Source organism: Micromys minutus, assembly GCF_963924665.1.
Source record: "Micromys minutus genome assembly, chromosome: X".
In the NCBI taxonomy this organism is placed as follows: domain Eukaryota; kingdom Metazoa; phylum Chordata; class Mammalia; order Rodentia; family Muridae; genus Micromys; species Micromys minutus.
Genome location: NC_137970.1, coordinates 7,630,131 through 7,653,827, shown reverse-complemented (window position 1 = coordinate 7,653,827; position 23,697 = coordinate 7,630,131). Strand labels below are relative to the sequence as shown.

The following is a 23,697-nucleotide window of genomic DNA, read 5'->3' as shown; positions in this document are numbered from 1 at the left end:
TGGACTCACACTAGAGTAGACCAGTCCCTAACTGGCAATCTTTCTGTGTCAGCCTCCAAAATGCTTGGATTCTATGCTTTACACTGCTCCACGTGTTTTTTTTTTCTTTTTTTTTCACCTTAGGCAGCCCTTAGCTTTCATTTCTAAATCTCGGTGACAATTTGTGGTAGCTGAGTTATTCTTTTTCTCGCATACTTGCTTAGATTGTGGTTAGATATGCCCATTTGAAAACACCACAGAACCATTCGCCCGGAGTGGCGGTTTTCAGCCCACCTCCGTCAGGTCCCAAACTGGTGCAGGGCAGCCCGGACAGCTCCGCCCCGTGACGTCACCCGAGGGCTAAACCAAACTGACCTAGGTAGAGTCCCCTCATTTCGGGTTTGTCTCCCTAAAATCTAGGCTTTCTTTTTTTTTTTTTTAAATCTAGGCTTTCTTGAGCCCGCCCCAGCTCACATTTCTTTTGTGTACAAAGATACCGGCAAAGCGGCAGGTTAATAAACTGCGACGCCGCGCGAGCGCAGACGCGGACTCCGCCCACAGACACGCCCCTCCTCTTCGCTGTGGTATCGTCCAGCCTCTGCGGGCCGCCCACAGCTGAGGCCTGCAGGCGGGAAAGGCGGAGCCGCGCCGCGCTGACGCCGCGTCTTCCCGCCTCCAAGTGGGCCGGGCGCGCTGGCCTTAGGCTTCTGAGTGCTGACTGGTAACACACAGCTGGGCCCTGAGAGCGGAGCGCCGTTCAGGGGGGTGGTTTAGGAAAGTCTTTCGCGGCGTCTCGCCGCGGTGAGAATTATGTCAGAAAAGCAGGCCTTCCCGTCAGGCAGGGCCGTGACGCGTGGCCGCGGTGGCCGGGGGCTTGAGGTGGATTGGGCCCCCGGAACCCGGAATGCCCCTTCCCAGACCCACGTGGAAACGTCCCGCGCAGGCAATCTCTCTAGCAGCTCGTTCGAGTCCTCTCCCTCTCAGTGGCGGACCGCCGCCCAGCCCTTTGCCTCCACTCTCTTGAGCGAGTCCTTTCAGGAGCTGGGGGGTCCCTCGAGCTCCACCAACCTCCCTCAGAGCCTCAGTGAGGATTTTGGCCAGAGGAATGACCAGGGCCTCCGCGTCCACGGCCAGAGCTTTCAGGTCTCTGCAGTTGCCTCAGACTCTGCCATTCTTGGCTCTTTTTCTCAGCGTGTATCTACAGTAGGATCCATCCCAATTCCAGACTCATCCCGATCTGGACATAGGTTTTCACTGGCTTCTGAGCAAGTGTCCTCGATGGTTTCTGAACTTAGTACTTCTGTCCAGTCAGAACTAGGGTCTCTTCCTGCCTCAGTGATCAGCACTCCCCGAGGGTCAGTAGTGGAGCCCACTCCATCGGTTCCATCCATATTATCTAGCCGCTCTTGGGGACTAGCACAAGAACATCCTATACACAGTAGCACATCCCTGCCTTCCTTGCAATTGCCAGACACACCAGACAACACCCCACTAGAATCGGCAGTAGACTCCCCCAGGCATTCTCTGTCATTCTCTGCCTGGTTATCAACATCATCACTTTCTGCTCCATGTGTGGGTTCTCAGCTGCCTGTGTCACCCGATATCTCAGTGCCATTGTTCACATCTCCTCCGCTGTATGATCTCAGAGATTTGATGCAAACGGCCCCTCCTTTTCATGCCTCTCAAGTGCCTATGCTAGGGCCATCCCTGCCCTGCGTATGGGGCTCTCCCTGGGTATCTCAGCAAGGATCAGCTCCGCCCCTTAGCGCTCCCAGAGCAGTTGCACAAGAGCGCGCTCCGCCTTCAGGGCCGGGCTCCCCCCTGGTATGGGTAGATACATCAGCTCCGCCCTCGGACAGCAGTCAAGGGGCGGTACAAGGGTCTGTTCCACCCTGGGCGGTCTCCCCTTTTAAACCCAAGTCTCGGGAGAATTTCACCCAAACCATGACGGATCTGGAAAAGCCCAGTATCGCAGGCCACATGTTCGACGTAGTCGTGATTGGAGGCGGCATCTCAGGTCAGTTTGGATCTTTAATAGTAGCATAAGGGGGCCTGGCTGACCAGGGGTAGGGAACTTGCAATGTCCCTGTTGTGTTTGGAGGGTCTTTCTCCTGCAGGTGACTATGTTAACTATGGCATGACCCTAGATCCTGCCAGATGCGTGCAGGGGCTTGTCCCTTTGCTGGTGATGTGCACTGGTGGAGGGAGGCCAAAGAATTTGACTCCTAACTACTAAATAGTAACGATCAATTAGCTCTTGTTTTGCAGTTACATTTAGCACATTACAGGAGTTTCCTCTGTCCTCAACAGTCTTGTGGGTAGGCAACACATTTGCTGTTTTACAAAACCAAGCAACTGTGGCTTGAGAGTTTCAAGAACTGCCCTGAGGTCTGAACACTTCCCTGGGAAGCTACAGCCTTGTTTTTTCTCCTATTTGAGACCTTCACTCCCAATTCTATAGGTGGTTGCTGGCCTTCCCTGATTTCACATCTTTTCCTCTGAACAGCACACCAGCCACTGAATGTCTGTACCAGTGAAGGGGTAGTATGTATGATTTAATTCAGTTCTGTTCCTCTCTAAAGCACCATTCCTTAGAAAAGTGAGCGGGTTAAAATACAGAGGCAGAATCCTTTAGGAAAAGGTAATTATTTTAAAGAGCAGGACGTTTCAAACTATTCCTGCTGTTTTTTTTTTTTTTTTTTTTTTTTTTTTTTTTTTGCCCCCAGAACTTGCATAAAAGTGTAGGGTATTCATTTCCCAGAGGGAATCTCTTCATAAAGCCAGAGAAGGCCGTCAGGGAGTGCCTTGTATGCTCTTGCTGAGAGCTGCACTGTCTCCATCTTGTCCTGTGGTCTTGTCTTATCAAGTAAGGGACACATGAACTTTTTTTCTCTATTTTCCTGGAGACCTCATTTTTGTATATTAAATAACCACTAATATTGTCACTGGAAAAGTTTAGGAAATTATGCCCTTTCTTTCAAGTGTTAGTAATTTCAGAGATATATGTGCAAAATATAATTTAGAGGGAGAAAGACAGTAGGAAGGAGTAAATAGGGTATTCCCACAGTATCCATTTTAATGTATGCTCCCTTTGAGTAGGTCATAAACATGGTTATATATTAATTTTAGGTATAGGTAGCTTTGGACCCATCCTGTTCAGGATAAACAGTCTAATCACCAGATTGGTAAGGACTGGGGCTTTGGCCATCCTAGCCAGTGGCAGCAACTATATGCCTGTGTGCTGCAGTATTAGAGGGAAGCAGATACTGGTGGAGAGTAAGAAAGGGGAGCATTTATCCTTCCTTCCTTCCTTCCTTCCTTCCTTCCTTCCTTTTTTCTTCTGTAAACACTTGTTGAGTTCCTACAGTTTAGTGGATTGGTATTTTCAAAAATCTGGTTCCTTTAGGCAAGTACCCTAGAAGCAATGTTAATCATTGAAATAGAAACATGATGGTAATATGTAGTATAACTTGATTAATACTATACTACAATTTGCTGTTTAGTTGGGATTTTATTCTTGTCCTTTTCTTGGCTTGTCTCCAGGGTTCCTTAAAGAAAGCTTTGTCTTTTAAATTGTTTTTGTCTAGCCTTTAATAGCCGAAGTATTACTCCAGCTTGCCTTTTTAAAATTTTTATGAGACAGTGTCTCATGAATCTCAGGCTGGCATCCAACTTACCTTGTATCCAAGGATGAACTTTGATTTCTGATTCTCTAGTATCTACCTGTCAAGTGTCCAGATTTCAGGTGTGGGATACTATGCCTGCTTTATGTAGCCTGGGGATCAATGCCAGGGTTTCTTTATGCATGGTAGGTAAATACTCTGTCAAGTGAGCTATACCTTCAGCCACATCTTTTGTTTTTATTTTGGTTAATTTTGATAGTTGACTGTTCATATTTAGTCATCAGCAGAAGTGTATTTAGCATGTAGCTGATGAACCTTAAAATTCCAGGTCCCTTTTGATTCTCATTTCAAATAACCAGATTCATTTCTGAGTTATGTAGTAATTTTGATTTCTTCTTTTGTTTTGTGGTAGTGGCGGATTGGGACAGGGTCTTATATAGCATCGGCTGGACTTGAACTCCCTGTGTAGCTAGAATGGCTTTGGGATTCTAATCTTCCTGCTATACCTGACTTACTGGTTTCTTATTTCTTAAAGAGAGCTTCCAAATTATATGAAGAAATTCTTGGAAGTTATTGGCATATTTCAGGGGAGTGGGGAATAGAGAACATTTTTTTGCTCAATAGTTCACATACTTACTTAGTCCAGACAGCAACTTTCAGTCTGCCAGCAATAGTGGTATTTGGTTCTCCTTAGTGTCATTTCTACAAGTCATATCTGGGAGATTTTAGCAGCCAAACTGACTAGAAACACTGTTTTTTTTTTTTATCTGTGTTGGCATCAAAAATGAATTCTTACTAACATAGATGTGAATGCCTGTCTGATTCAGGTAGTAGTTACAAGCTTTATGGTTCATAAATAGGCAAGCATTCTGATGAACTCCACAGCACGTCTCTTTGTATAGGCTAGTCATATTCCAAGGTATGAATCCCATAATATAGTCCCTCAGTTTCTTTGTTTTGACAAAGGTCTGATGTAACTCAGGCTGGCTTCAACATCTTACATTTATTATGTAGTTGAGGCTGCCATGAACTCCTGATCCTGATCCTCCTGCTTCCATCTCCCAAGTGCTATCTTTCCAAGCTCCTGAATCAAGTTTATACATTCATTGAAGCATAGTTAGAGGACTTTTTAAAAATGATACTATTATTAACATATATTTTAAGCACAAGGGAGGTTTTGTAAGGAAGTTAATATACACTCCAAAGCAAGGGTTTAGCTTTTTCAAAGAAGAGTAGCTTTGTGTCTGTTTAAATGATTTAGAAGATTATTTACATGGTACCTATTTAGCTATAATATATAGTCAATAATTAGCATTTGCAATGTTATGCTTATAATATAACATACCTTCTTAGAAGATTACATATTCTAAATGACATTACTCAGAATTTATTCACATTAGGAAAATTTTATCTTTATACAGAAAACAATGGTATTTCTATTTTGTTATTTAAAACATAAAACATTTCTAACAAACATGACACCATATTTTCTATTCACCCAACTAATTATAATTTTTTTATCTTATGTTAATAGTTGTGAAGGGAAATGGCCCTTGGTGTAATCCATAATCTGTAAGCCATCCCTTTTGAAATACTTTCGATGTTTTCTGTTTCTCTATTGAATTCTGAAGTTTTATCATACCCTGATCATACCTTGATCATACCTTTTCCATTTTCTTTTGAAATCACCTCAAGGCTCTGCTATAAGTCACCCGTGGGATCTTATACTCTTCTTTCTCGTTATATTTCTTCAGTGTTCCCTTATCTATAAAAAGCGTTTAGTCTTTAATTTGAATCCCTTTCTCTCTCTAAACTCATATCCCATAGTTTATCTTTTCATGGATATTTCACACTCAAATATTTCAGATTCAGCATATCTTTTGCAGTTTTTGATTCTTTTCTAGGATACCATCTTTTCCATTATTTGATACATGCTTTTATCTATTTTATTTTATTTATTTCTGAGACAGGATCTTACATAGTCCAGGCTAAATTTGAAATCACCGTGTAACCAAGGATGATCTTGACCTTTTGATCTTTTGACCTTTTGATCTTTTGACCTTTTGATCTTCATCTCTACTTCCTGAGTGCTAGGCTCAGAGATGTGTCACCACACCCAGTTTTTTTTTTTTTCTTTTTGTCATGCATTACTAGTAATGGAACTCAGGCTTCTTGCATACAAGATGAACACTACCAAATGAGCTAAATCTCCAGTTGTTAAGACCTTTTCTTTTATACAGTGAGATAAATATTAATGTTATAAGTACTAACAAAATATTGGGACCTTGAGAAGAAAGTATAATATATTATAATAGATAAGGATAAAACAATAGAAAAAAACCATACCAAACAGTAGATACCAGAGGAGCATTGATTTAGGATCATGAGGGTATATGAAAAAGACAAGTAGTGCTTAATTTAAGTGTGTGACCAGGGAAGGAAGATAGTTTCTCTTTGTGTCTCTAGGAATATGGTCCTGTGAGCTACTTGGAAGATTCAGTGTGCCAAGTATGCATGTGGATTTTGTACTTCTGAAGTTTGAAGGGTTAGAATATACATAATGAAAATGCCTTAGTCATGATGCTGAATGACGAATAAAATGACTTGTTTGTTTTCAATTAAATACCAAGTATTATGTAGAAAGAACTCTCACTATATAAATATGTATTTATATATTAAATACTATATATTTCTATGAGCCGAGCTCTACTACACAGATTGAAAGCTCTAGCTGCCTAAAACTTGAAACTAGCAGGGATTGAGTTTTTAAATGATCTAAGACAGAAAAGACATTTTACAAGAAGACTGATTAATATATTTAGTTCTACATATTACAATTTCTCCCTTTCTGAAATACATCACCTGTAAGAATTATTTCTTTGAGGACCATCTTAAAATTTTAACCCAGAACTGGGTGGTACATACTATGTTGCTTTGCAGTGATTTTAAAAAAGCTTCCATTTTAAGAGGGTACTATTTTTTGATAGCTTAGTTATTGGATACTGAGGTTCAATGAGGATGAGAATTTTTTGTCCTTTAGGATACTTTTTGTATTTAGTTTAATTTTTTTTTTCACTAAAATCACACCAGTATACTTTCATTCTTTTGTGTAAACTATTTTTTTTTGTTTTTGAACAATGATACAAGAGTTACATTTATTGGAACTCTGAGTAAAAAAATCTTTTCTTTTTCAAATGGTCAAATGAACTTTTGAATAGATATGACACTGAATGTTCAGTTTTAACATTTAATCAGGGCTAGTTGATTTCAATTTGTATATAACTCTCAGCTAATGTGATAAATGTTTTATAAGACTATATCTAAGCATAATTGAATTACATGGACCACAGAGACCAAGTATGGAGAAAAGGAATGTCATAATATATTATTGATGAATATTATACCCTGTAATTTTTATAGTTGTGGTGGAGAGATGTTTTAACATGAGAAAATCTTATAGTAATTGGATTCAGCTGTAGCCAGAAATTGTGAGGATTTATTGTAGCTTTCTTTCACATAGTGGAACTTGTAAAACTGTAAAATCCTATGATTTAGATCTGTATATACTTTATAAGTATTTACCTAGTGAATATGCATCCATGTTTGAGATGTACAGGTTTCATAATAGGTTTATTTTTAAGAATGGATGATAAGAACTTTACAAATAATATTGCATTTTCTAAATGTGAGCATTTGAGATGAGTAGATTGTTTAGGCCATTTACCTTTTTTTTTTTTTCCATTTACCTTTTTATGTACTGTGACAAATGTATAATTTAAAGCAGATTTGTCTTTTCCTTTGGTAATACTGTCCTTATTATTTTATCATCTAGCATTGTGGATAGGGAAATTTAAAGTCTTTTAATTGTGATTTCCTTATTTAGTAATAGGATAAATGGGAGCATAGCTCAGCAGTAGATCACACACATACCTGCTACAGGCGAAGCTGTGGATTCAATCCTGAATACTGAAAAAAAGGAGGCAACAGGGATGTAGCTCCGTTGACAGAGAGATTGACAACATGCCTGAATCCTGGGTTTGTTCTCCCATGCTGCATAAACCAGACATGGTGTTATACACCTGTAATTTCACTCAGGAGGTAGAAGCAGGAGGATCAGATGTCCAGGGCCATATCCATTCATCTAATATGATTGAGGCCATCTTGGGATACATGAGATCCTAGAAATGAGATCTCAGGAAAAAAGAGGTTGGATTACATTATGTATGATATGTCTTCTATATATATTTAAGTATTTTTCTTTTTGGTAATTAATCAGCTTCATAAAAGTTTTCATCTTTGGGTTTATTTTTGCATCATCTCTCAGCACTGTTTTCTTCTGTGCTTTATTCTGGAATTTGTTTGCACTATCTTTTATTCTGACTCTATAGGAGCTTAAATCAGTTCCCAGTTCTCTCAGCAGATGTGCATTCACATTTCCCCATGGCTTCTCGGAGTTGTTTAAAATCACTTCTCCAGTAGGTAAGCCAAAGAAAACAAAGCACTTATTAACAATATTTGACTGAGCAGAGGAAAAGTGTCAATAAGAGGTTAATCAAGGTGATTAACTTGGAGAGTTTATTACATATTAATGATGTCTGAGGGTCTTAATAACTGTTCATAAAATTTCAAAAGGACCAAAATGGAAGCTTAGAAAGGTAGACGGATTATCAAATGTCACAGAAATATCACTGACATAACTAAACCTTTGATCCTTAAAAATACTTCCAAGGCAGTCCTTTTCTATTCCCATCTCACTAGTCTGCTTTGAAGGCTTATCCACACATCTGCAGTAACCTTAGTAACTTCCTTTGAGGCTTGGTGCACTAAAACCTAGTGCTGTTATCTGATAGTTACTTACACATGTGACTATATTATAGTGCTATTGGTTCATGGACAGTTCCATTGAAAAATGTGGGCTATTCTGTTAGGTTTGACAACTTTCATGTGACTAACATATTTGCTTTTAAATATGTATCATTATTGTGGTTATTGTGTGTGTGTGTGTGTGTGTGTGTGTGTGTGTGTGTGTGTGTGTGTGTGTTTGTATGCGATTGTGAAAAGTGTCACAGCATACATGTGTTGATTTCCTCTTCTACCTTTATGTGGGTTCTGGGGATTGAGCACAGATCACCACGCCTGTGTAGCAAGTACCTAAATGAGCCATCTAGCCAGCCCATATATACTTTTTTTGGTAAATTTTTATTTTATTTTATATGTGTGGGTGATTTTTTGCCTCAAATACCATATATGTTCCTGGTGCCTGAGGAGGCTAGAACACATCATGAAATTGCATTGAAACTGGATTTATGGTTTTGAATCACCATGTGAGTGCTGGAAAACTGACCAGTTCTGTAAGAGGGACACAGTCTCATAACCTCTGAGCCTTTTCTCCAGCCTACTCACTCTTGTATACTTCAAAAATGATGAGTTTATGATAATGTATAGAGATATACAATTGTGATCAGTGATTCTAAACTTTTTGGACAAAACATACCCTTGAAAGCTTGGTATGGTAGCTTATGTTTTTAATACTAGCTTTCAGAAAGCTGAAGTAAGATAATTATCTCAATTTGGAAGTCAGCATGACAAAGTAGTGAGGTTCAGTTCATTCTGACATATAGAGTGAGACCCTGTTTCAAATACCAAAAGATACTAGGGAAATGGTTCAGCAGTGAGCTGGTTTGGACTGTGGCTGTGGATATAGATAGATCCTGGGGACCTAATTGCCAGAGAGTTTATCCAAAAGGTAAGTTCCAGGTACAGTGCCAGAAATTTCAAAATATAAGTTGGTGAAGCAATAGAGAAGATTTGAGTCAACATCTGGCCTCCACAAGTGGTCACATGGGTGAGTGTACCATAGGCCCACATTCCACACACATGGTGAAGAGGAGGGAGAGAAGTGGGAGCAGCAGGAGGATGGAGGGAGAAGAAACTACCACAGAAATATCACTTTGAAAATCTGGTGAAAGCTATTTGCCCTTTTCACTTTAAAAAGGTAATATTTTTATATATAGCATTTATTTGCTGTTGGATTAGATTAACAGTATACATTTTGCTTGAAATCTCTCTCTCTCTCTCTCTCTCTCTCTCTCTCTCTACACACACACACACACACACACACACAGATAGAGAGAGAGAGAGAGAGAGAGAGAGAGAGAGAGAGAGAGAGAGAGAGATATGGTCCCTGACCAGTATAAGCTGATGTTTGATTATATATTTATTGTCCTTGGAGTGTTCAAGAATCCAAGTGTACAATTATGTAAGAATTCTCTTGGTCAGGGACCATCTTACAAAATAGTAAGGAATTAACTACATACTTCTGGGGGCAATGATCAATATTAAAAGTTGGAAATGTCACTTCTAGGAATAAAAAGAATAATTTTGTGAGGTGTTAGAGGAGAATCCATAACTATATTAAAGCTTTGTTCCCATACTTAGCTCATGTTATAGATTTTATGATGTTATTTAACCACAGCCCTGATTATGGGAGTTTATTACTGGAACTACTTGAACAATCTTAAATGTACTTAAACCAGTTTTTCCAAACTGTATTTTGACACACAGTGTTTTTGTTAAAAAAAAAAAAAATAGCAGAGTGTGGAGAAATGCTGAATTGAATGAGTATCATCATCATCATCATCCTCATTTTGCTGAAGAACTAACTGTTCAGGGCCTTTAACATAAACATTGTTTTCTTGGAATTTATCATCAAGAGAGGAGAAATATAAGTATCCCAACTTTTAAGAACATTGATGCTTTTCCTTGGAATGTCTTATCTAAGGGTTGGTGTTTCATAAAAATTTGGGGAGTATTATGGTTTTAAATTTAGCCTTTCCAAGTGTGCAGAATTTGAGAATATCTGTGTGGAACACTTGTAGTATATTTGAAATTTCAATAAAAGAATTGGACAAATAATGAATTAAGAAGTAATTACATCTCTCAACTGAGGTGCGATTTGTTTATCTAAAGTGAAGATAAATGCTGGGCAATAATCAAATAAATTGAGATTGTCTAGACAACCTGTTTTTTGAATTACGGGCAAATTCAAGTTTAATTGTTAGCTTAATTCTATTTATTACTTGAGACTGCACTGTTTTCAGCTTATTGAAATTGAAAGGATTGTGAGTTTTGGCCTTTTAAGAAACACAGAATGATTTATCTGACAGTAAGCACAAAAATCCTGATAGGTAGACAAGAATGTTTATAGATCTCAGTAGCAAGCTTGTCTGCATACTGATATTCTTTGTTTTCTTCTGTCAGCAGGTATAACGCTAGTTTTAAAATTAGAAAAACTGAGTATTAATACTTAGAATATTCTGAGTATATATTGATCTGATACACCATCTTTGTTAAGCTTACGTGGTTACTTGAGATAAAGGTTGTTTAAGGGTTTGAGACAGCTCAGTGTTCCTTTGCTGGCCTAGCTAACTTGTATAAGGCCGAGTTCAACCCTAACCACCAGTAAAACCTATTGCAGGGGATGGTGCTGAATGTTTTTAATCTCAGCAGAGGCAGAAGCTGGGCAAACCTCTCTGAAATCTGTGGTGTAGAGGTTTGGTTCCAGAACCTCTGTGGGTACAGAAATTGTAGGAATTTTCAAATTTTTCATGTAAAATGAGATAGTTACATAGAACCTATATGATCATTTTATGTACTTCAAATCGTCTCTAGATTACTTTTTAATACATATTATAAAATTTGTGTAAATTGTTTTCATGTTATTTATATAATAATGGCAAAATATTATTAACATTTTATATTTTTTATTTTGCTTTTAGGATTGGCTGCTGCCAAACTATTGTCTGAATACAAAATTAATGTCTTAGTTTTGGAAGCCCGGAATAGAGTTGGAGGAAGAACATATACTGTGAGGGTAAGTGATTTAATACTTTATGGCATCTCGTTTAAACCATAAATGGGGTACTTAGGGTCATAGTCCTAGAGGAGATCTTATGAGATCACATAGTTAAGCTGTTTTATTAAGGAAGTGGCCTTTTCTTCGTATTTTGAGACGGTGTCTTTCTCAGTATCTTAGGATAGCCTTAAACCCACTATATAGTCCTAGCTGATCTCAAATTCATCCTCCTACCTCAGTCTTCCAAGTGCTGGAACTGTAGGCATATACTACTGTGCCCAGCATTTTTGTTATTTTCAGCCATTATTCATTCTACAGTGGTGGACTCTGACTTTAATCACTAACCTTTTAGAAACACAGCAAATGTGAACAAATCATTCATTATAGTGTTGTAATATCTATATCATAGAGTAAAACTGCGTATGTCATATCGGAGGTAGTGAAGTAGTTTGGCTGAACTAAAAGTGATTTTGTATCCCTAACTTGTACACATATGTACACACATGCACATGCTCATGTGCATGCACAGACACACATGCACACACACACACACACACCAGCGTGCACACATACCCCATTTTTTTCTTGGCCTCTTTGCTCAGGTTGTGTCTGGCTAGATATAAGGAAGACGCATAGTTCTTGCTATATCACTACCTTTTATCTATGGGTTTATACATGGGCCTACATTAGCATTCTGGAAAACTGCAGGCTAACTATAGTTTTCTATTACTGTGTTTACAAGTAACTGAATGTGTGGGAGCTAATGAAAGTACATAGGAGGAAGCTGAGGCCCAAAATGGAAGTTTGTAGGGCATAACATAAGCAAGGAAAAATCACAGAAGGTAAGGAGAGCCAGACTGAAACACTGCTATGCTTGCCTGTTGCAGGAGGAAAGAGGAAAGAATGCTCAACAGTCAGGTGACAGATAAAGGATGAAGGCAGAAAAGATTCCTTGGCTTCTGGCAGTTAGAGTCATTAATGTGCCCCTTTGGTAGAACACACAAATAGAGTAGTAAAAATTGAGTACTGTAGTATAAAAAAGCATATTATTTTGAAAAAATGATGAGGAGAGAGTTTCTGCATAAATAGATGTTTCAGTTAGGTGTGACAGAACAGTCTAAGCCATGAGAGTAACAGTGGTTTAGGCAGTGAAAACATTAATTTCATAGACGTTTAGTGGTATGAAATCCACTATAGTACAGGAGCTCAGTTTTGCTATCAAGGCTTCAGAATTTTCCTACCCTTTGATCTACTATTCTTTGCATGTTGACTTTTTGCGCTCTGGTAACAAGGTAAGTTCTATGGCTCTAAGCAAGTCTTTTCTCCAGGAACAAGAGATGCTGGGTCTTTATGACCCACAGCAATAGGCACTGCTTTAGAGGTGCTGAGGCTAGAAGGTAATGAGTTTAAGAGCAGATTGTGGTACACAGTGCTGTCTTGTTTCAAAAACAAACAAAAGGAAATAGAATAAAAGAGCAACACTATCCTTTGCTGAGACAAACAGAGCTTTTCCTTTGTTGTAAATTCCATGCAGACATTTGCCTCAGACAGAGTTGGGTCACATGGGTATCTCAACTGTAAGGGGAGCCTGGGAAAGCAAGTGTCTAACAGTTCCAGGCAGCAGAGCAGAAGCAGGAATAAGAGGGAATCGGAGTGGCTGCTGCAATGGCTGTGTGAAGACTTTCTACTATGGGCTTTAGATAAGAGCAATTCTCACTCTTTCAGAGCAACTGGATTTGATTCCAATCACACAGCCATTTCTAAGTCCAGTTCAAGGATCTGAAGTCCTCTTAAGACTTCTGTGGGTACCAGGTACACACATGGTGCATACACATACACATGGACAAAACATTTATACACCTTTTAAATGTACAAAAGGAGTGGAGAGACTGGAATTTCTTCACTGTTCTTACTGGATTTGTATTAAGTGTATTAGTGTTTCACATGCAGGTTTTATGTCGAATGATAAGATACACTCTTGGAAGATCCTGAACACTTTTATTTTCATTTTTGTTTTTAAGACAGGGTCTCACTGTGTAACCCTGGATGTCTTAGAACTCCTATGTAGACCAAGCTGGCCATGAACTCACACAGACCTACCTGCCTCTGTCTCCTGGATGCTGTATTAAAGGCATGCATCACTGTATCTGCCTTATTATTTTATTTATTTTTGAGACAGAGTCTTGCTGTGTAACTTAGGTTGTTCTTCAACTTGAGATTCTACTGTCCCTGCCTTAGGAATAATGGAATAATAGGTATGTGTCTCTACCACCAGACTAACTTTAAATTCAAATTGAAGGCATTATATATACCATAGTGCAAAAGACAAGTTAAGTATTCTACCTGTATTCGCTTATTAGATGTGATTCTTCTGTCATTTTCTGAAAAATATCCTTTCATATTAGAAGTAGTTATTACCTTTTCCTTTTCTCCCATTTTCCTTGTCATTTGAACCTTTTGCTTATTAAATAAGAACATCAGTCATGTTGCAGATTTTCAGTTAAGAGCAAGTCATATAAAGGAAATGAAATTCTGACATGCTTATCCCAGTCTATTGGCTTTAGCTACTTGGCCATATTGCTCCATTTATATATGTCAGCAACAGATAGGAATTACTAGTGTCTATTCAGCATGGTACTATATACCTTTTTGGTATTCCTTTGTCATAAGAAAGGGATCTTAAAAATACTTAGAAACAAACACTTGACATTTATGTTTCAAATGCCTAGAGAAAGAAAAAGAAGGCTTTAAGAAATGGTCAGGATGGCGTTTTGTAGAAAATTAAATCAAATAATTTTGAGAACTGATTTAAATAACATAATCAGTTAGGATAATTTTGGAAGAAGAAATAAAAACTATTTTGGATCTTAAAAAACCCAAAATTTCAAAATTGATAATTGTCACATGACTTCTTCTGATGAATTTTCTACAATTTTAGAACAGTTTTTCATGATTAAACCATCTATAATTTTGCAGAATCAAATTAATAAAATTGGAATGCTTGCAATGCCACCACAAGGTCAAGGTATTGTTTCCTAATAGATTCTGTGTATATGACCTCCTAGGCTGAGTAGTATGACCTAAATAAAGAAAGAGCAAGTACAGCCTGATAGAATACCATATTACACTTAGTGTCTTCCAACAGAACCCAAGCTACTTTATTAATGTATTTCTGGTTTTAAAGAAATATTTTGTGGAATACCTCACTTTTTAAATATTCTTTCATATACTACATTCCAATCATGGTTTCTGCTTTTTCCTCCTGTCCTGGGTCCTCCCTCTGTTTTCCCCCATCCAATCCTCCTCCTTTCTCTTCAGAAGAGGGCATGCCTCCCACGAATATCAACCAAAGATGACATATTAAGTTGCAATAAGACTAGGTACTTCCCCTTGTATGAAGGCTGAATGACACAACCCAGTAGGAGGAAAAGGTTCCCCAAAGCAGGCAAAAGAGTCAGGGACAGCACCTGATCCCACTGTTAGGAGTCCCACAATAAGACCAAGGTATAAAATCATAACATGTATGCAGAAGGCCTAGCTCTGACAAATGTCTCACTCTTTTTCCTGATTTACTTATGATTACTTGCTTTAAAGAGAGTGTCAGTATTCTAAAAAAATGTTTGTACATTACAAGTCCTCTTTTTGTGTGTTAAAGTGAGAGAAATTTATTGGTGTTCTTTAAAACATGTTAGAGAGTAAAGAAGCTTCAGGAGACAGTATTGATAATGAAAGAAAACATGATGATTATGATATCTAGATTAAAAGAAGTCAATATAGCATTTCACTACTACTGCTAACGTAGAATGGAATCCATGAGTGACTCTCCTATTGGAATAAAATGCACTTGTATTGATCTGAGAGGGAACTTAGGAATTAGTCAATACTGATGTTGAACAGACTTCTCAAAACCAACCATCCAAACTGGTGTGTGTGTGTGTGTGTGTGTGTGTGTGTGTGTGTGTGTGTGTGTGTGTGGACAAGAACTGAATCACTGATCTATAACCTCATGCCTAGAGTACATTTTTTTGATAAGGAATATGAAAGCAGTCACATTGGAGAGCTGCTGATGAATTGCTCTGTGGTAGAACAGTTTCTTATCACGCTAAATGTAAAAGGCCATGCTAAGGTTTTCTTGCCAGCAACTGCAAAAACAAGACTCCCATACAACAACACAGCAACAGGTACTTGGGGTCTTGGTCAGCATTTCCAGACCAACATTCATTCTATGAAAAAAAATGTATTGCATTTGCCTTCAAAATACTTTTAGAATGTATTGCTTCCTAATATTGTTACTGCTACATCATGGTGGGAGCTACTGTCACCTCTAGGCCAGGTTATGGCTATGGCTATCTGATTCCCTGTTTTTATTCTTGTTTCCTATTATCAGTTTTTGGTATCACAGTAGTGAAGGTAAGTCATTGAGCTAGAAGTCATGTCTTAGCACTAGTCAAAGCCTTCCAAAGTTCCACCTTCTCACTTAAGTACAAGACCAATATCTTTCCAGTGTCCTGAGGGGCTTTTTATCTCACAGACTCTCTGATTAACGTTCTTCCTTGTTCGTTTTGTTCCAGCCAAGGTAAATATGTGTATGAGGAGAGCTTTTCAACCCTTCTCTTCAGGTTAGACTGTATCTTAGAACTAAGGGTGAACTGCAAGAAGACCAGTTCATATATGCATTTCTTTCTAGCCTCAAATCTCAGATACTGAAAAGAAACAGTTATTGGGTATTATTAGTGTCTCATAAATCTTTTCTGAGAAAAATAACTCTTATCATTCCACTTACTTCCGCATGGTGTTTCAAGTACAGTGGTTGCTACACAATAAAAAATAAAGACAAGTAAAGGTAAGTAGGCAGTATGCACACACAAAAACTGATGGAAACAATAGAATAGAAGCCAACCTTAAAGAACTTAGTACAAATGTATAAAGAAATTGTAGGTTACCAAGATTCAATCTGTTGAAAAAAAATCAAATATGTTAATAAAGACTCTGGAACAGTGGAGACTTGCTCCTGAGACAATTTACATATTTGTAAATATTTAGTTATATGGATATTTTATACTTTTAAATATTCTTTTGCCATGATGCATTTTCCTTTGAAATACCGTAAAATATCAGCAGGAGCCAATGAATGTGGGCTGATTTAAGATTTCAGCTGGTGGAAATCAGGAAGTTAGGATTGGTAAGTCCCTGGGTGACTCCTATAGTAATAATGAAAGAGAAAAATACACAGGATAAATGAAGTGAATTGCAAAGGATCTAGATCAGCAGGATGTATTTTATAGTTCTTTCTGCACTGCATTGCTGAATCGATCTCATCAACAGCTCTGCAAATGGACATGCCTATTGAATTGTCAGACAGTGTTCCCCAGTTTTGAGTGGAAGATAAAAGGGGTTTTGAATTTTAGGTGTGCATTATAAAGAACACATAAGACACAATTAAGTTAGCAAATTAAACGTGATTTTTTTCATGATGAAAATGTTTCTAGATTACAAAGATTAGGTAATCTACCTTTTCTTTTTCTTCAGAATGAGCATGTTAAATGGGTAGATGTTGGTGGAGCCTATGTGGGACCAACCCAGAACAGAATCTTACGCTTGTCTAAGGAGCTAGGCATAGAGACCTATAAAGTGAATGTCAAAGAGCGTCTAGTTCAATATGTCAAGGTAAGCCTGACTGTTTATTTATATGACCAATGCATGAAGATTTTATTTGAGAAAGTTTTTGTTCATTTGTGATAATTCTTCTCCCTTTTAACATTTATTTTTTAAAGTTTTTTATTGTGTATATTAACTTTACATGGTACAATGTATGTTATATAAGTATATTATTATCATACAAGCATATATTGGATATTAAGCATATTATATCTCATTGTCTTACACCTCTTTTTCTTCCCCCTACAATCAGCCTCCTTTGTTGCCTTAGATAGTTTTGTTTTGACTTTCATAATCTCATGAAATCTAGAAACTACAAATAAGATAAACTATAATATTTCTCTTTTTTACATTGTCTCAATTTGGTTAATATAACTGTCTTCAGTTGTTTCCAATTTCCTTCATATTTTTATTTTATATAGCTGAAAAATCTATTGTTTATGTATATCATGTTTTCCTGTATGAAACCTAAGTTCCATAACATAGTTATTATGAATAATGCTGCAGTTATTATTAATATGTAAGTATCTCTGTGATGCTTTGATAAAGAGTCCTTTGGGCAAATACCCAGGAATGGCAGGTGTGAACCACATGGTAGGTCTAATTTTAGCTTTTTAGACCTCCACACTGATTTCCATAGTAGCTAGACTAGTTTGCATTCTTGCCAGAAGTAGTAAATATGGGTTTCCTTTTGTCCATATTTTCCCCAGGATTTGCTGTTATTCTTTTTTAATGTTGGCCATTCTCTCTATAGTGAGATGAAATCACAATGTAGATTTTATTTGCATTTCTCATCTTTTGAAAACTTACTTGTTAATGTTATTAGTTTATGATTAAGTTCTTCTATTTCTTATTTTTTGGGTTTTTTGCATTCTTAAAAATAAATTCCAAATATTAATTCTTTGTCAGATAAACAGCTTTTTTTCCCACTGAAAATATTGCTTTCATGTTCAATATATTCTGATCATGGTTTCTTCGTCCTTATCCCCACCAAGATCCCCTCTCCTGATCCATCTAACCCCACACTTTGTTCTCTTTTCCTTTAGGAAACAAACAGATAGATTAATATAATAGGATTTTTAAAATAATAGAAAGAAGAATAAAACACATACACACAAAACATACAAATACAAAAAATTAGAAATTGTAGTATACAAGCAAAAGATCATTAAGGTGAGTGCCCAAATAATCCAACACTAGACAAAAAAAAATCTCCAAAATACCATTGCTCGTCATGGGGCCTATTATTAGGCATGGGTTATAGACCCAGTGAGACTCCAGTGGAGAAAAAAATTGTTTTTGCAAGCATATGCTGATTAGAATTAGTTTCTTAGGGATAGGTGAGAATGGGGCCCCAATCACAGCAGTGGGGCTCCATCTGGCTTGGATCTGTGCAGGCCCAGCAGAAATGTTTTAATTTCACAAGGTTTCCCATTGTCAGTTGGTGACGTTATTTCCTGAATAACAGGAATCCTATTTAGAAAACCCCTAAACTTTGAAATGTTTCTCTACTTTTTGATGTAGCAGTTTTCAAAGTTTCAGGTAGATCCTATCTTAGTTACTTTTATATTGCTCTAACAAAATAATGACCAAAGTAAGTTATTAAAGAAAGTATTTAATTGGGGTTATGATTTCAGAGAGTTAGTCTTTGATAGTGGAAAAATATATGGTAGTAAGAACAGAGAGCTTGCATCTGGAACTAAAAGAAGAGAGAACGAGTTGGGGGAAAGAGAGGGAAGGAGGGAGGGAGGGAGGGAGGGAGGGAGAAAGGGAGGGAGAGAGAGGGGGTACGGGAACTGGAACACTTGGAATTGTACAAGTCTTGGAATTCCTGACCCCATCCCCAATGACACATGTCCTCCAACGAAGCCCCCTCCCCAATCCTTCCCAAACAGTTCTACCAACTGGGTGTCTAGTATGCAAACATAAGCCTATGAGGTCATTATCTAAAGTAAATTCTTAGACTCCAGATAATCTTTTAATTGTTATCACCTGTAGAATCAAAAAGGAAGTTACACACTTCCAAAGTAGAGTGCCACAGAATATATTTTACCATTCCAAAAGGGTTGAATCAGGCCAAAGCAAAGAAACACTAAAAAGAAAATATTGAAACCTAACAGGACATACTAAAAATTTTGTAGCGTTATATCTTATGTAAAAGGGCTTAGATAACTCCACCTTTCCAGCTTTGCTGCCTGCAAAGATACAGTTTTCCCGTGGGTGTTTCTACTCCCTGTGTGCAATTCTGCTTAGCAGATATGTCATGGCTTTGGCACCTCTAATATTTTGGAGTTTCCAATACAATCCAAGCCCCACTTTCACAGCTTTATGAAGTGGCTTGTTAGGTCCTCCCTACTAGGACACTCTGGCCCCACTCTTTGCTTTAACAGCCCTTCTTATCCCTAAAGGAAGATTCCACAACCCTTTACTTGTGTATCCTTCATGATTCTAAAGCCAGAGTCAAGAGGACAGCATTACCAAGTTTGACTACGAACTTGGGTTAAACCCAGCATCTTCTCATCACATTTGTAGCAGCTTTGATTTGTTGTTGATTTTAAGTAACAGAAATTTCCTTATGCCCTTCCTTTATCCTAATGCAGTTCAGGCTTTGCCTTGATCTCATCACCTCTTTCAGCAAAAGCCTTGTCTCCAAAGTTAAGTTTCCTGCTGCTCTTTTCTCTTCAAACGTTTTTCTGGCTCCCCTTGTTCTTTTTCACTGTAGACCTGCATAAGAGTGATTACTAACAATCAATCAGCAGAGTCAATATTATGCTGTATTGAAATCTCCTGTCAAAGAAAGTATACTAAGTTTCAATTTAGCCTTAAGCAAATTCTTAGTACAAGAACAGAAAGTTGTTACATTTAAAATCACAAGAATGGTTTCTAGCCTGGTTGTTCATGTTGTTCTCCTCTGAAGTCTCTTAAGCTAGGCTTCCATGGTTCACATAGCTTTAAGCACTATTGTATGCCCAATTCTACTAGGATGGCATATTAAGTCCTACTTACAGTATATGGTCCCCATAGGCTCATATATTTGAGTACTTGGTCCTAAGTTGGTGAAATTATTTGAGAAAGATTAAATCCATGTTGAAGAAAGTGTGTCACTGGGGTAGGCCTTGGGGTTACTAAAACCTTGTACCATCTCCAGTATGTTCTCTCTCTGCCTCCTACTTTTGATTAAGATCTGAACTCTCAGTTGCTCTTGCCACCAGGCTTTGATCTGCCACCATACATTCTAACCTTTGAAATGGTAAAACCAACTAAATGCTTTCTTTTATAAGTTGCCTTAGCCATGGTGTTTTGTCATAGCAATAGTAAAGTAACTATGATACCTACAGTAACTCTCCCAGGCTTTACTACACTCTCCTTCTTAAAACATTTGCATGCCATAAGGGATGGAGTTCCCTAGACTAATAGATGAACAAAAGATAGACAGGTACACACACACTCTCTCTCTCTCTCTCTCTCTCTCTCTCTCTCTCTCTCTCTCTCTCTCTCTCTCTCTCTCTCTCTCTCTCTCTCTCTCTCTCTATGCATCTTCCATAGTCCTAAGCAACTCCTGAGTCTTAAGAGCCAGATGTAAAGGCCCCAAAGAACACAATTTGAGGCACTTTACCTTTTAACTTGGTGTTTCTCCTGCATTCTCACTGAGCATGTCTTTGAACACCTTGTTCATGCTTTGTATTTGGCTTTTCCTTTTGGAAAATATGACTTGGTAGTGCATTTCCTAGTGTTTGAAGAAGAGGTTGTTTAAATCCAGCTCCTCAGATCCACCTAAGGAACAATAGCTTTTGCAACTGTTATTGTTTCTTACGGAAGCCAAACACATAGTGACTGGAACCTAGAAAAATGCTTGAGAAATTAACTTTCCAACCTGTTATTGTAGGCCACTTCCTGAAACTATGAAGGAAAGGCTCATTTATATATACAAAATGACAGGATTTTCACACCAGTCACCCCACCTCTTTGCAAAAGACACATCTCCTTCTGACTGCACACAATCATTTTAAGTCTGGGGGCTGAAGCCTTAGGAGTTTACTGGGACACTTGGGATCTGTGCACAGCAATATCCAACCAGGAGGAAGTCAGGAATCTTAGCAAACATGATAAACATGTAGTTTGAGATGCCTACATCTCAAACATGATAATAGCACATTTGAGAAAATAAACAAGTAGCCTTTAGAAATATTGAGAGCTCATGGATTAAGAGAAGATCAAAAAATATTAAGAGATTTTACAAAGTGGTAACAGCTGAAGGCATATCTCAGGGGCAGAGTATTTGCATAGTATGTATGAGATTCAATCACTAACATCATTAAAAGTTACACAAAATATTTTAAAATGTTGGCTTTATTAAGCCGTAGTTACAATGATTTTCTATTTTCTCGTTTCTGCAAAGCATGACATTTTCCTAATAACAGTAAGAATAATTTCAGCTACCATTTATGAATTTTTTTTATTTTTAAATTTAATATGAAGAAGGAAACCAAATCCTGTGTGCTCAACTATTTAAACAGTCATGCACTTCAACTGGGAACTGTGAAAATGAACTTGAAAGCTAGTTTAGCAGACATCCACATTATTTAGTTCTTACAATGAGTCAGGTGTTGAATAGCCTTTATTGTTCTTAGAGGCTAACAATAAAGAACTAAGTCCTTTTATGTATGAACTCATTATATTCTTATATCTGCCCCACTAGGTTGTCCTGATTTCCCCCATTCTACAGAAAAGAAAACTAAGATTCAGTGAGGTAGAGTGACAAAGCTATAAGAGTAGTAACAGTCTATTCATCCCTGAAAGCTTCTTCTTTATTACTTCACTATATAGTCTAGAAAATGAAACTGAGGCAGTGATTAGAAAAGCATTGAGCCTTTGATATTTTTAAGAGATTTCATCATCATTTTTAGTGATGGCCAGCTGATAAATAAGCGGATACAGTTGGTGTTAGTGAAAGACCGTGGTTTAGTTATTTATTTTTTACTTCCTGAATGCCAGTTCTACGTTCCTTTTGTACAGTTTAAACATTGAAAATTTGTAGTCATGTACTCAGCTAAGTACTTTTTAAATTTTTTCTCATTTTTTATTAGATACTCTGTATTTACATTTGAGATGTTATCTTTCCCCTGCCCTGCTCCCATCCCCCTCTACTTGCCTTCACAAAGGTGCACTCCCTCGTATTTACCCTCTCCACCCCTTTGCTTTGGCATTCCCATACATTGGGAAAACATGTCCTCCCTGGACTATAGGCCTCTTCTCACATAGATGCTAGACACTGGTATCTTCAGCTACATATGCAACTGGAGCCATAGGTCTCTCAATGTGTGCACAAAGGTTGGAAGTTAGACTCTAGAGAATCAAATAATCCTATTAAAATGGGGTACAAGCTAAACAAAGAATTCTTAGCTGAGGAATATTGAATGGCTGAGAAACACCTAAAGAAATGCTCAACATCTCTAGTCATCAGGAAAATGCAAATCCAAACAATCCCCAGATTCCACCACACACCAGTTAGAATGGCTAAGATAAAAAACTCAGGTGACAGCAGATCATAGAGTGGATGTGGAGAAAGAGGAACACTCCTCCACTCTTGGGGTTGTAAACTGGTACAGCCACTCTGGAAATCAGTCTGGTGGTTCCTCAGAAAATTGGACATAGTACTATCTGAAAACCCAGCCTCAGTCCTTATTAGAAGGGAAAACAGAACACTCAAGGGAGGAAATACAAGGTTAAATAGAGGATCAGGGATTGAAGAAAAGATCATTCAGGAGCCACCTCACCTGAGGATCCACCACATGTGCAGCCACCAAACCCAAGCATGATAGCTGATCTCAAGAAGTACTTACTGGCAGCAACCAGACAGAGATGCCCCCTCAGGGACTGTGCTAGAGTCATATAGATACAGCTGAGCATGCTTGCAGCTAACCATCGGTCTTAACTCGGGGGATCCCAATGAGGTTGCTAAAGAAAGGGCTGAAGGAGCTAAAAGAGGTTGCAAACTCATGGGAAGAACAACATTATTAACCTACCAAACCCGCCAAAACTCCCATGGACTAAAGCCAAGTACTTTCTAGTCTCCTAGTTATGTCCATTGTAAGATTTTGACAGGGGTACATGGTGAGTAATTCAATGTCCTCTTTTTGTCTCTCCCTGGACCTTACTGATTCTGCTACACTGAGTGGCCAGTAAGACCCAGGGATCTGTGTCTGTCTGTGCTCTCTCAGTACTGAGATTTAAATGGTAAAGGAAGCATTTGATACTAAATGCTCATTGGAGTGATTAATTACTCACATTTGTAAATAAGATGACCTATTAGTACATTTGTTTGATGAATGAGTTCCATTTAATTATGGAAGCCTTTTGTTAAATTTTGGAGAGTGTAGTGAAGGATGTGGGTAGAGCCAACACAAACATTTCTTCAGGCTCAGCTTTGATATAGAATTGACAATTTATGCATTCTCACTTTCTCCCTACTTTTCACATGCTATCTAAATAAAACTAGAGTCAGAAATATGCACCAAACATTTACTTTTAGAGGGTGGTGTGATAAACCTTTATTTGAAACTTCAGAAGCTTTCCTTATAG

The 23,697-nt window shown here is 38.0% G+C and overlaps 1 protein-coding gene across 1 annotated transcript in view; it reads left to right on the top strand.

Annotated features, from left to right (window-relative positions):
• The first annotated feature begins 1,865 nt into the window (after positions 1-1,865).
• MAOA (monoamine oxidase A) overlaps positions 1,866-23,697 on the top strand; it is a 58,365-nt gene continuing 36,533 nt past the window's right edge. Inside the window, exons 1-3 of the mRNA XM_080909918.1 lie at positions 1,866-1,996; positions 11,381-11,475; positions 16,987-17,124. Coding sequence (XP_080766044.1) covers positions 1,924-1,996; positions 11,381-11,475; positions 16,987-17,124 — 306 coding nt within the window. The 5' untranslated portion in view covers positions 1,866-1,923. The remainder of the gene's footprint in view (positions 1,997-11,380; positions 11,476-16,986; positions 17,125-23,697) is intronic.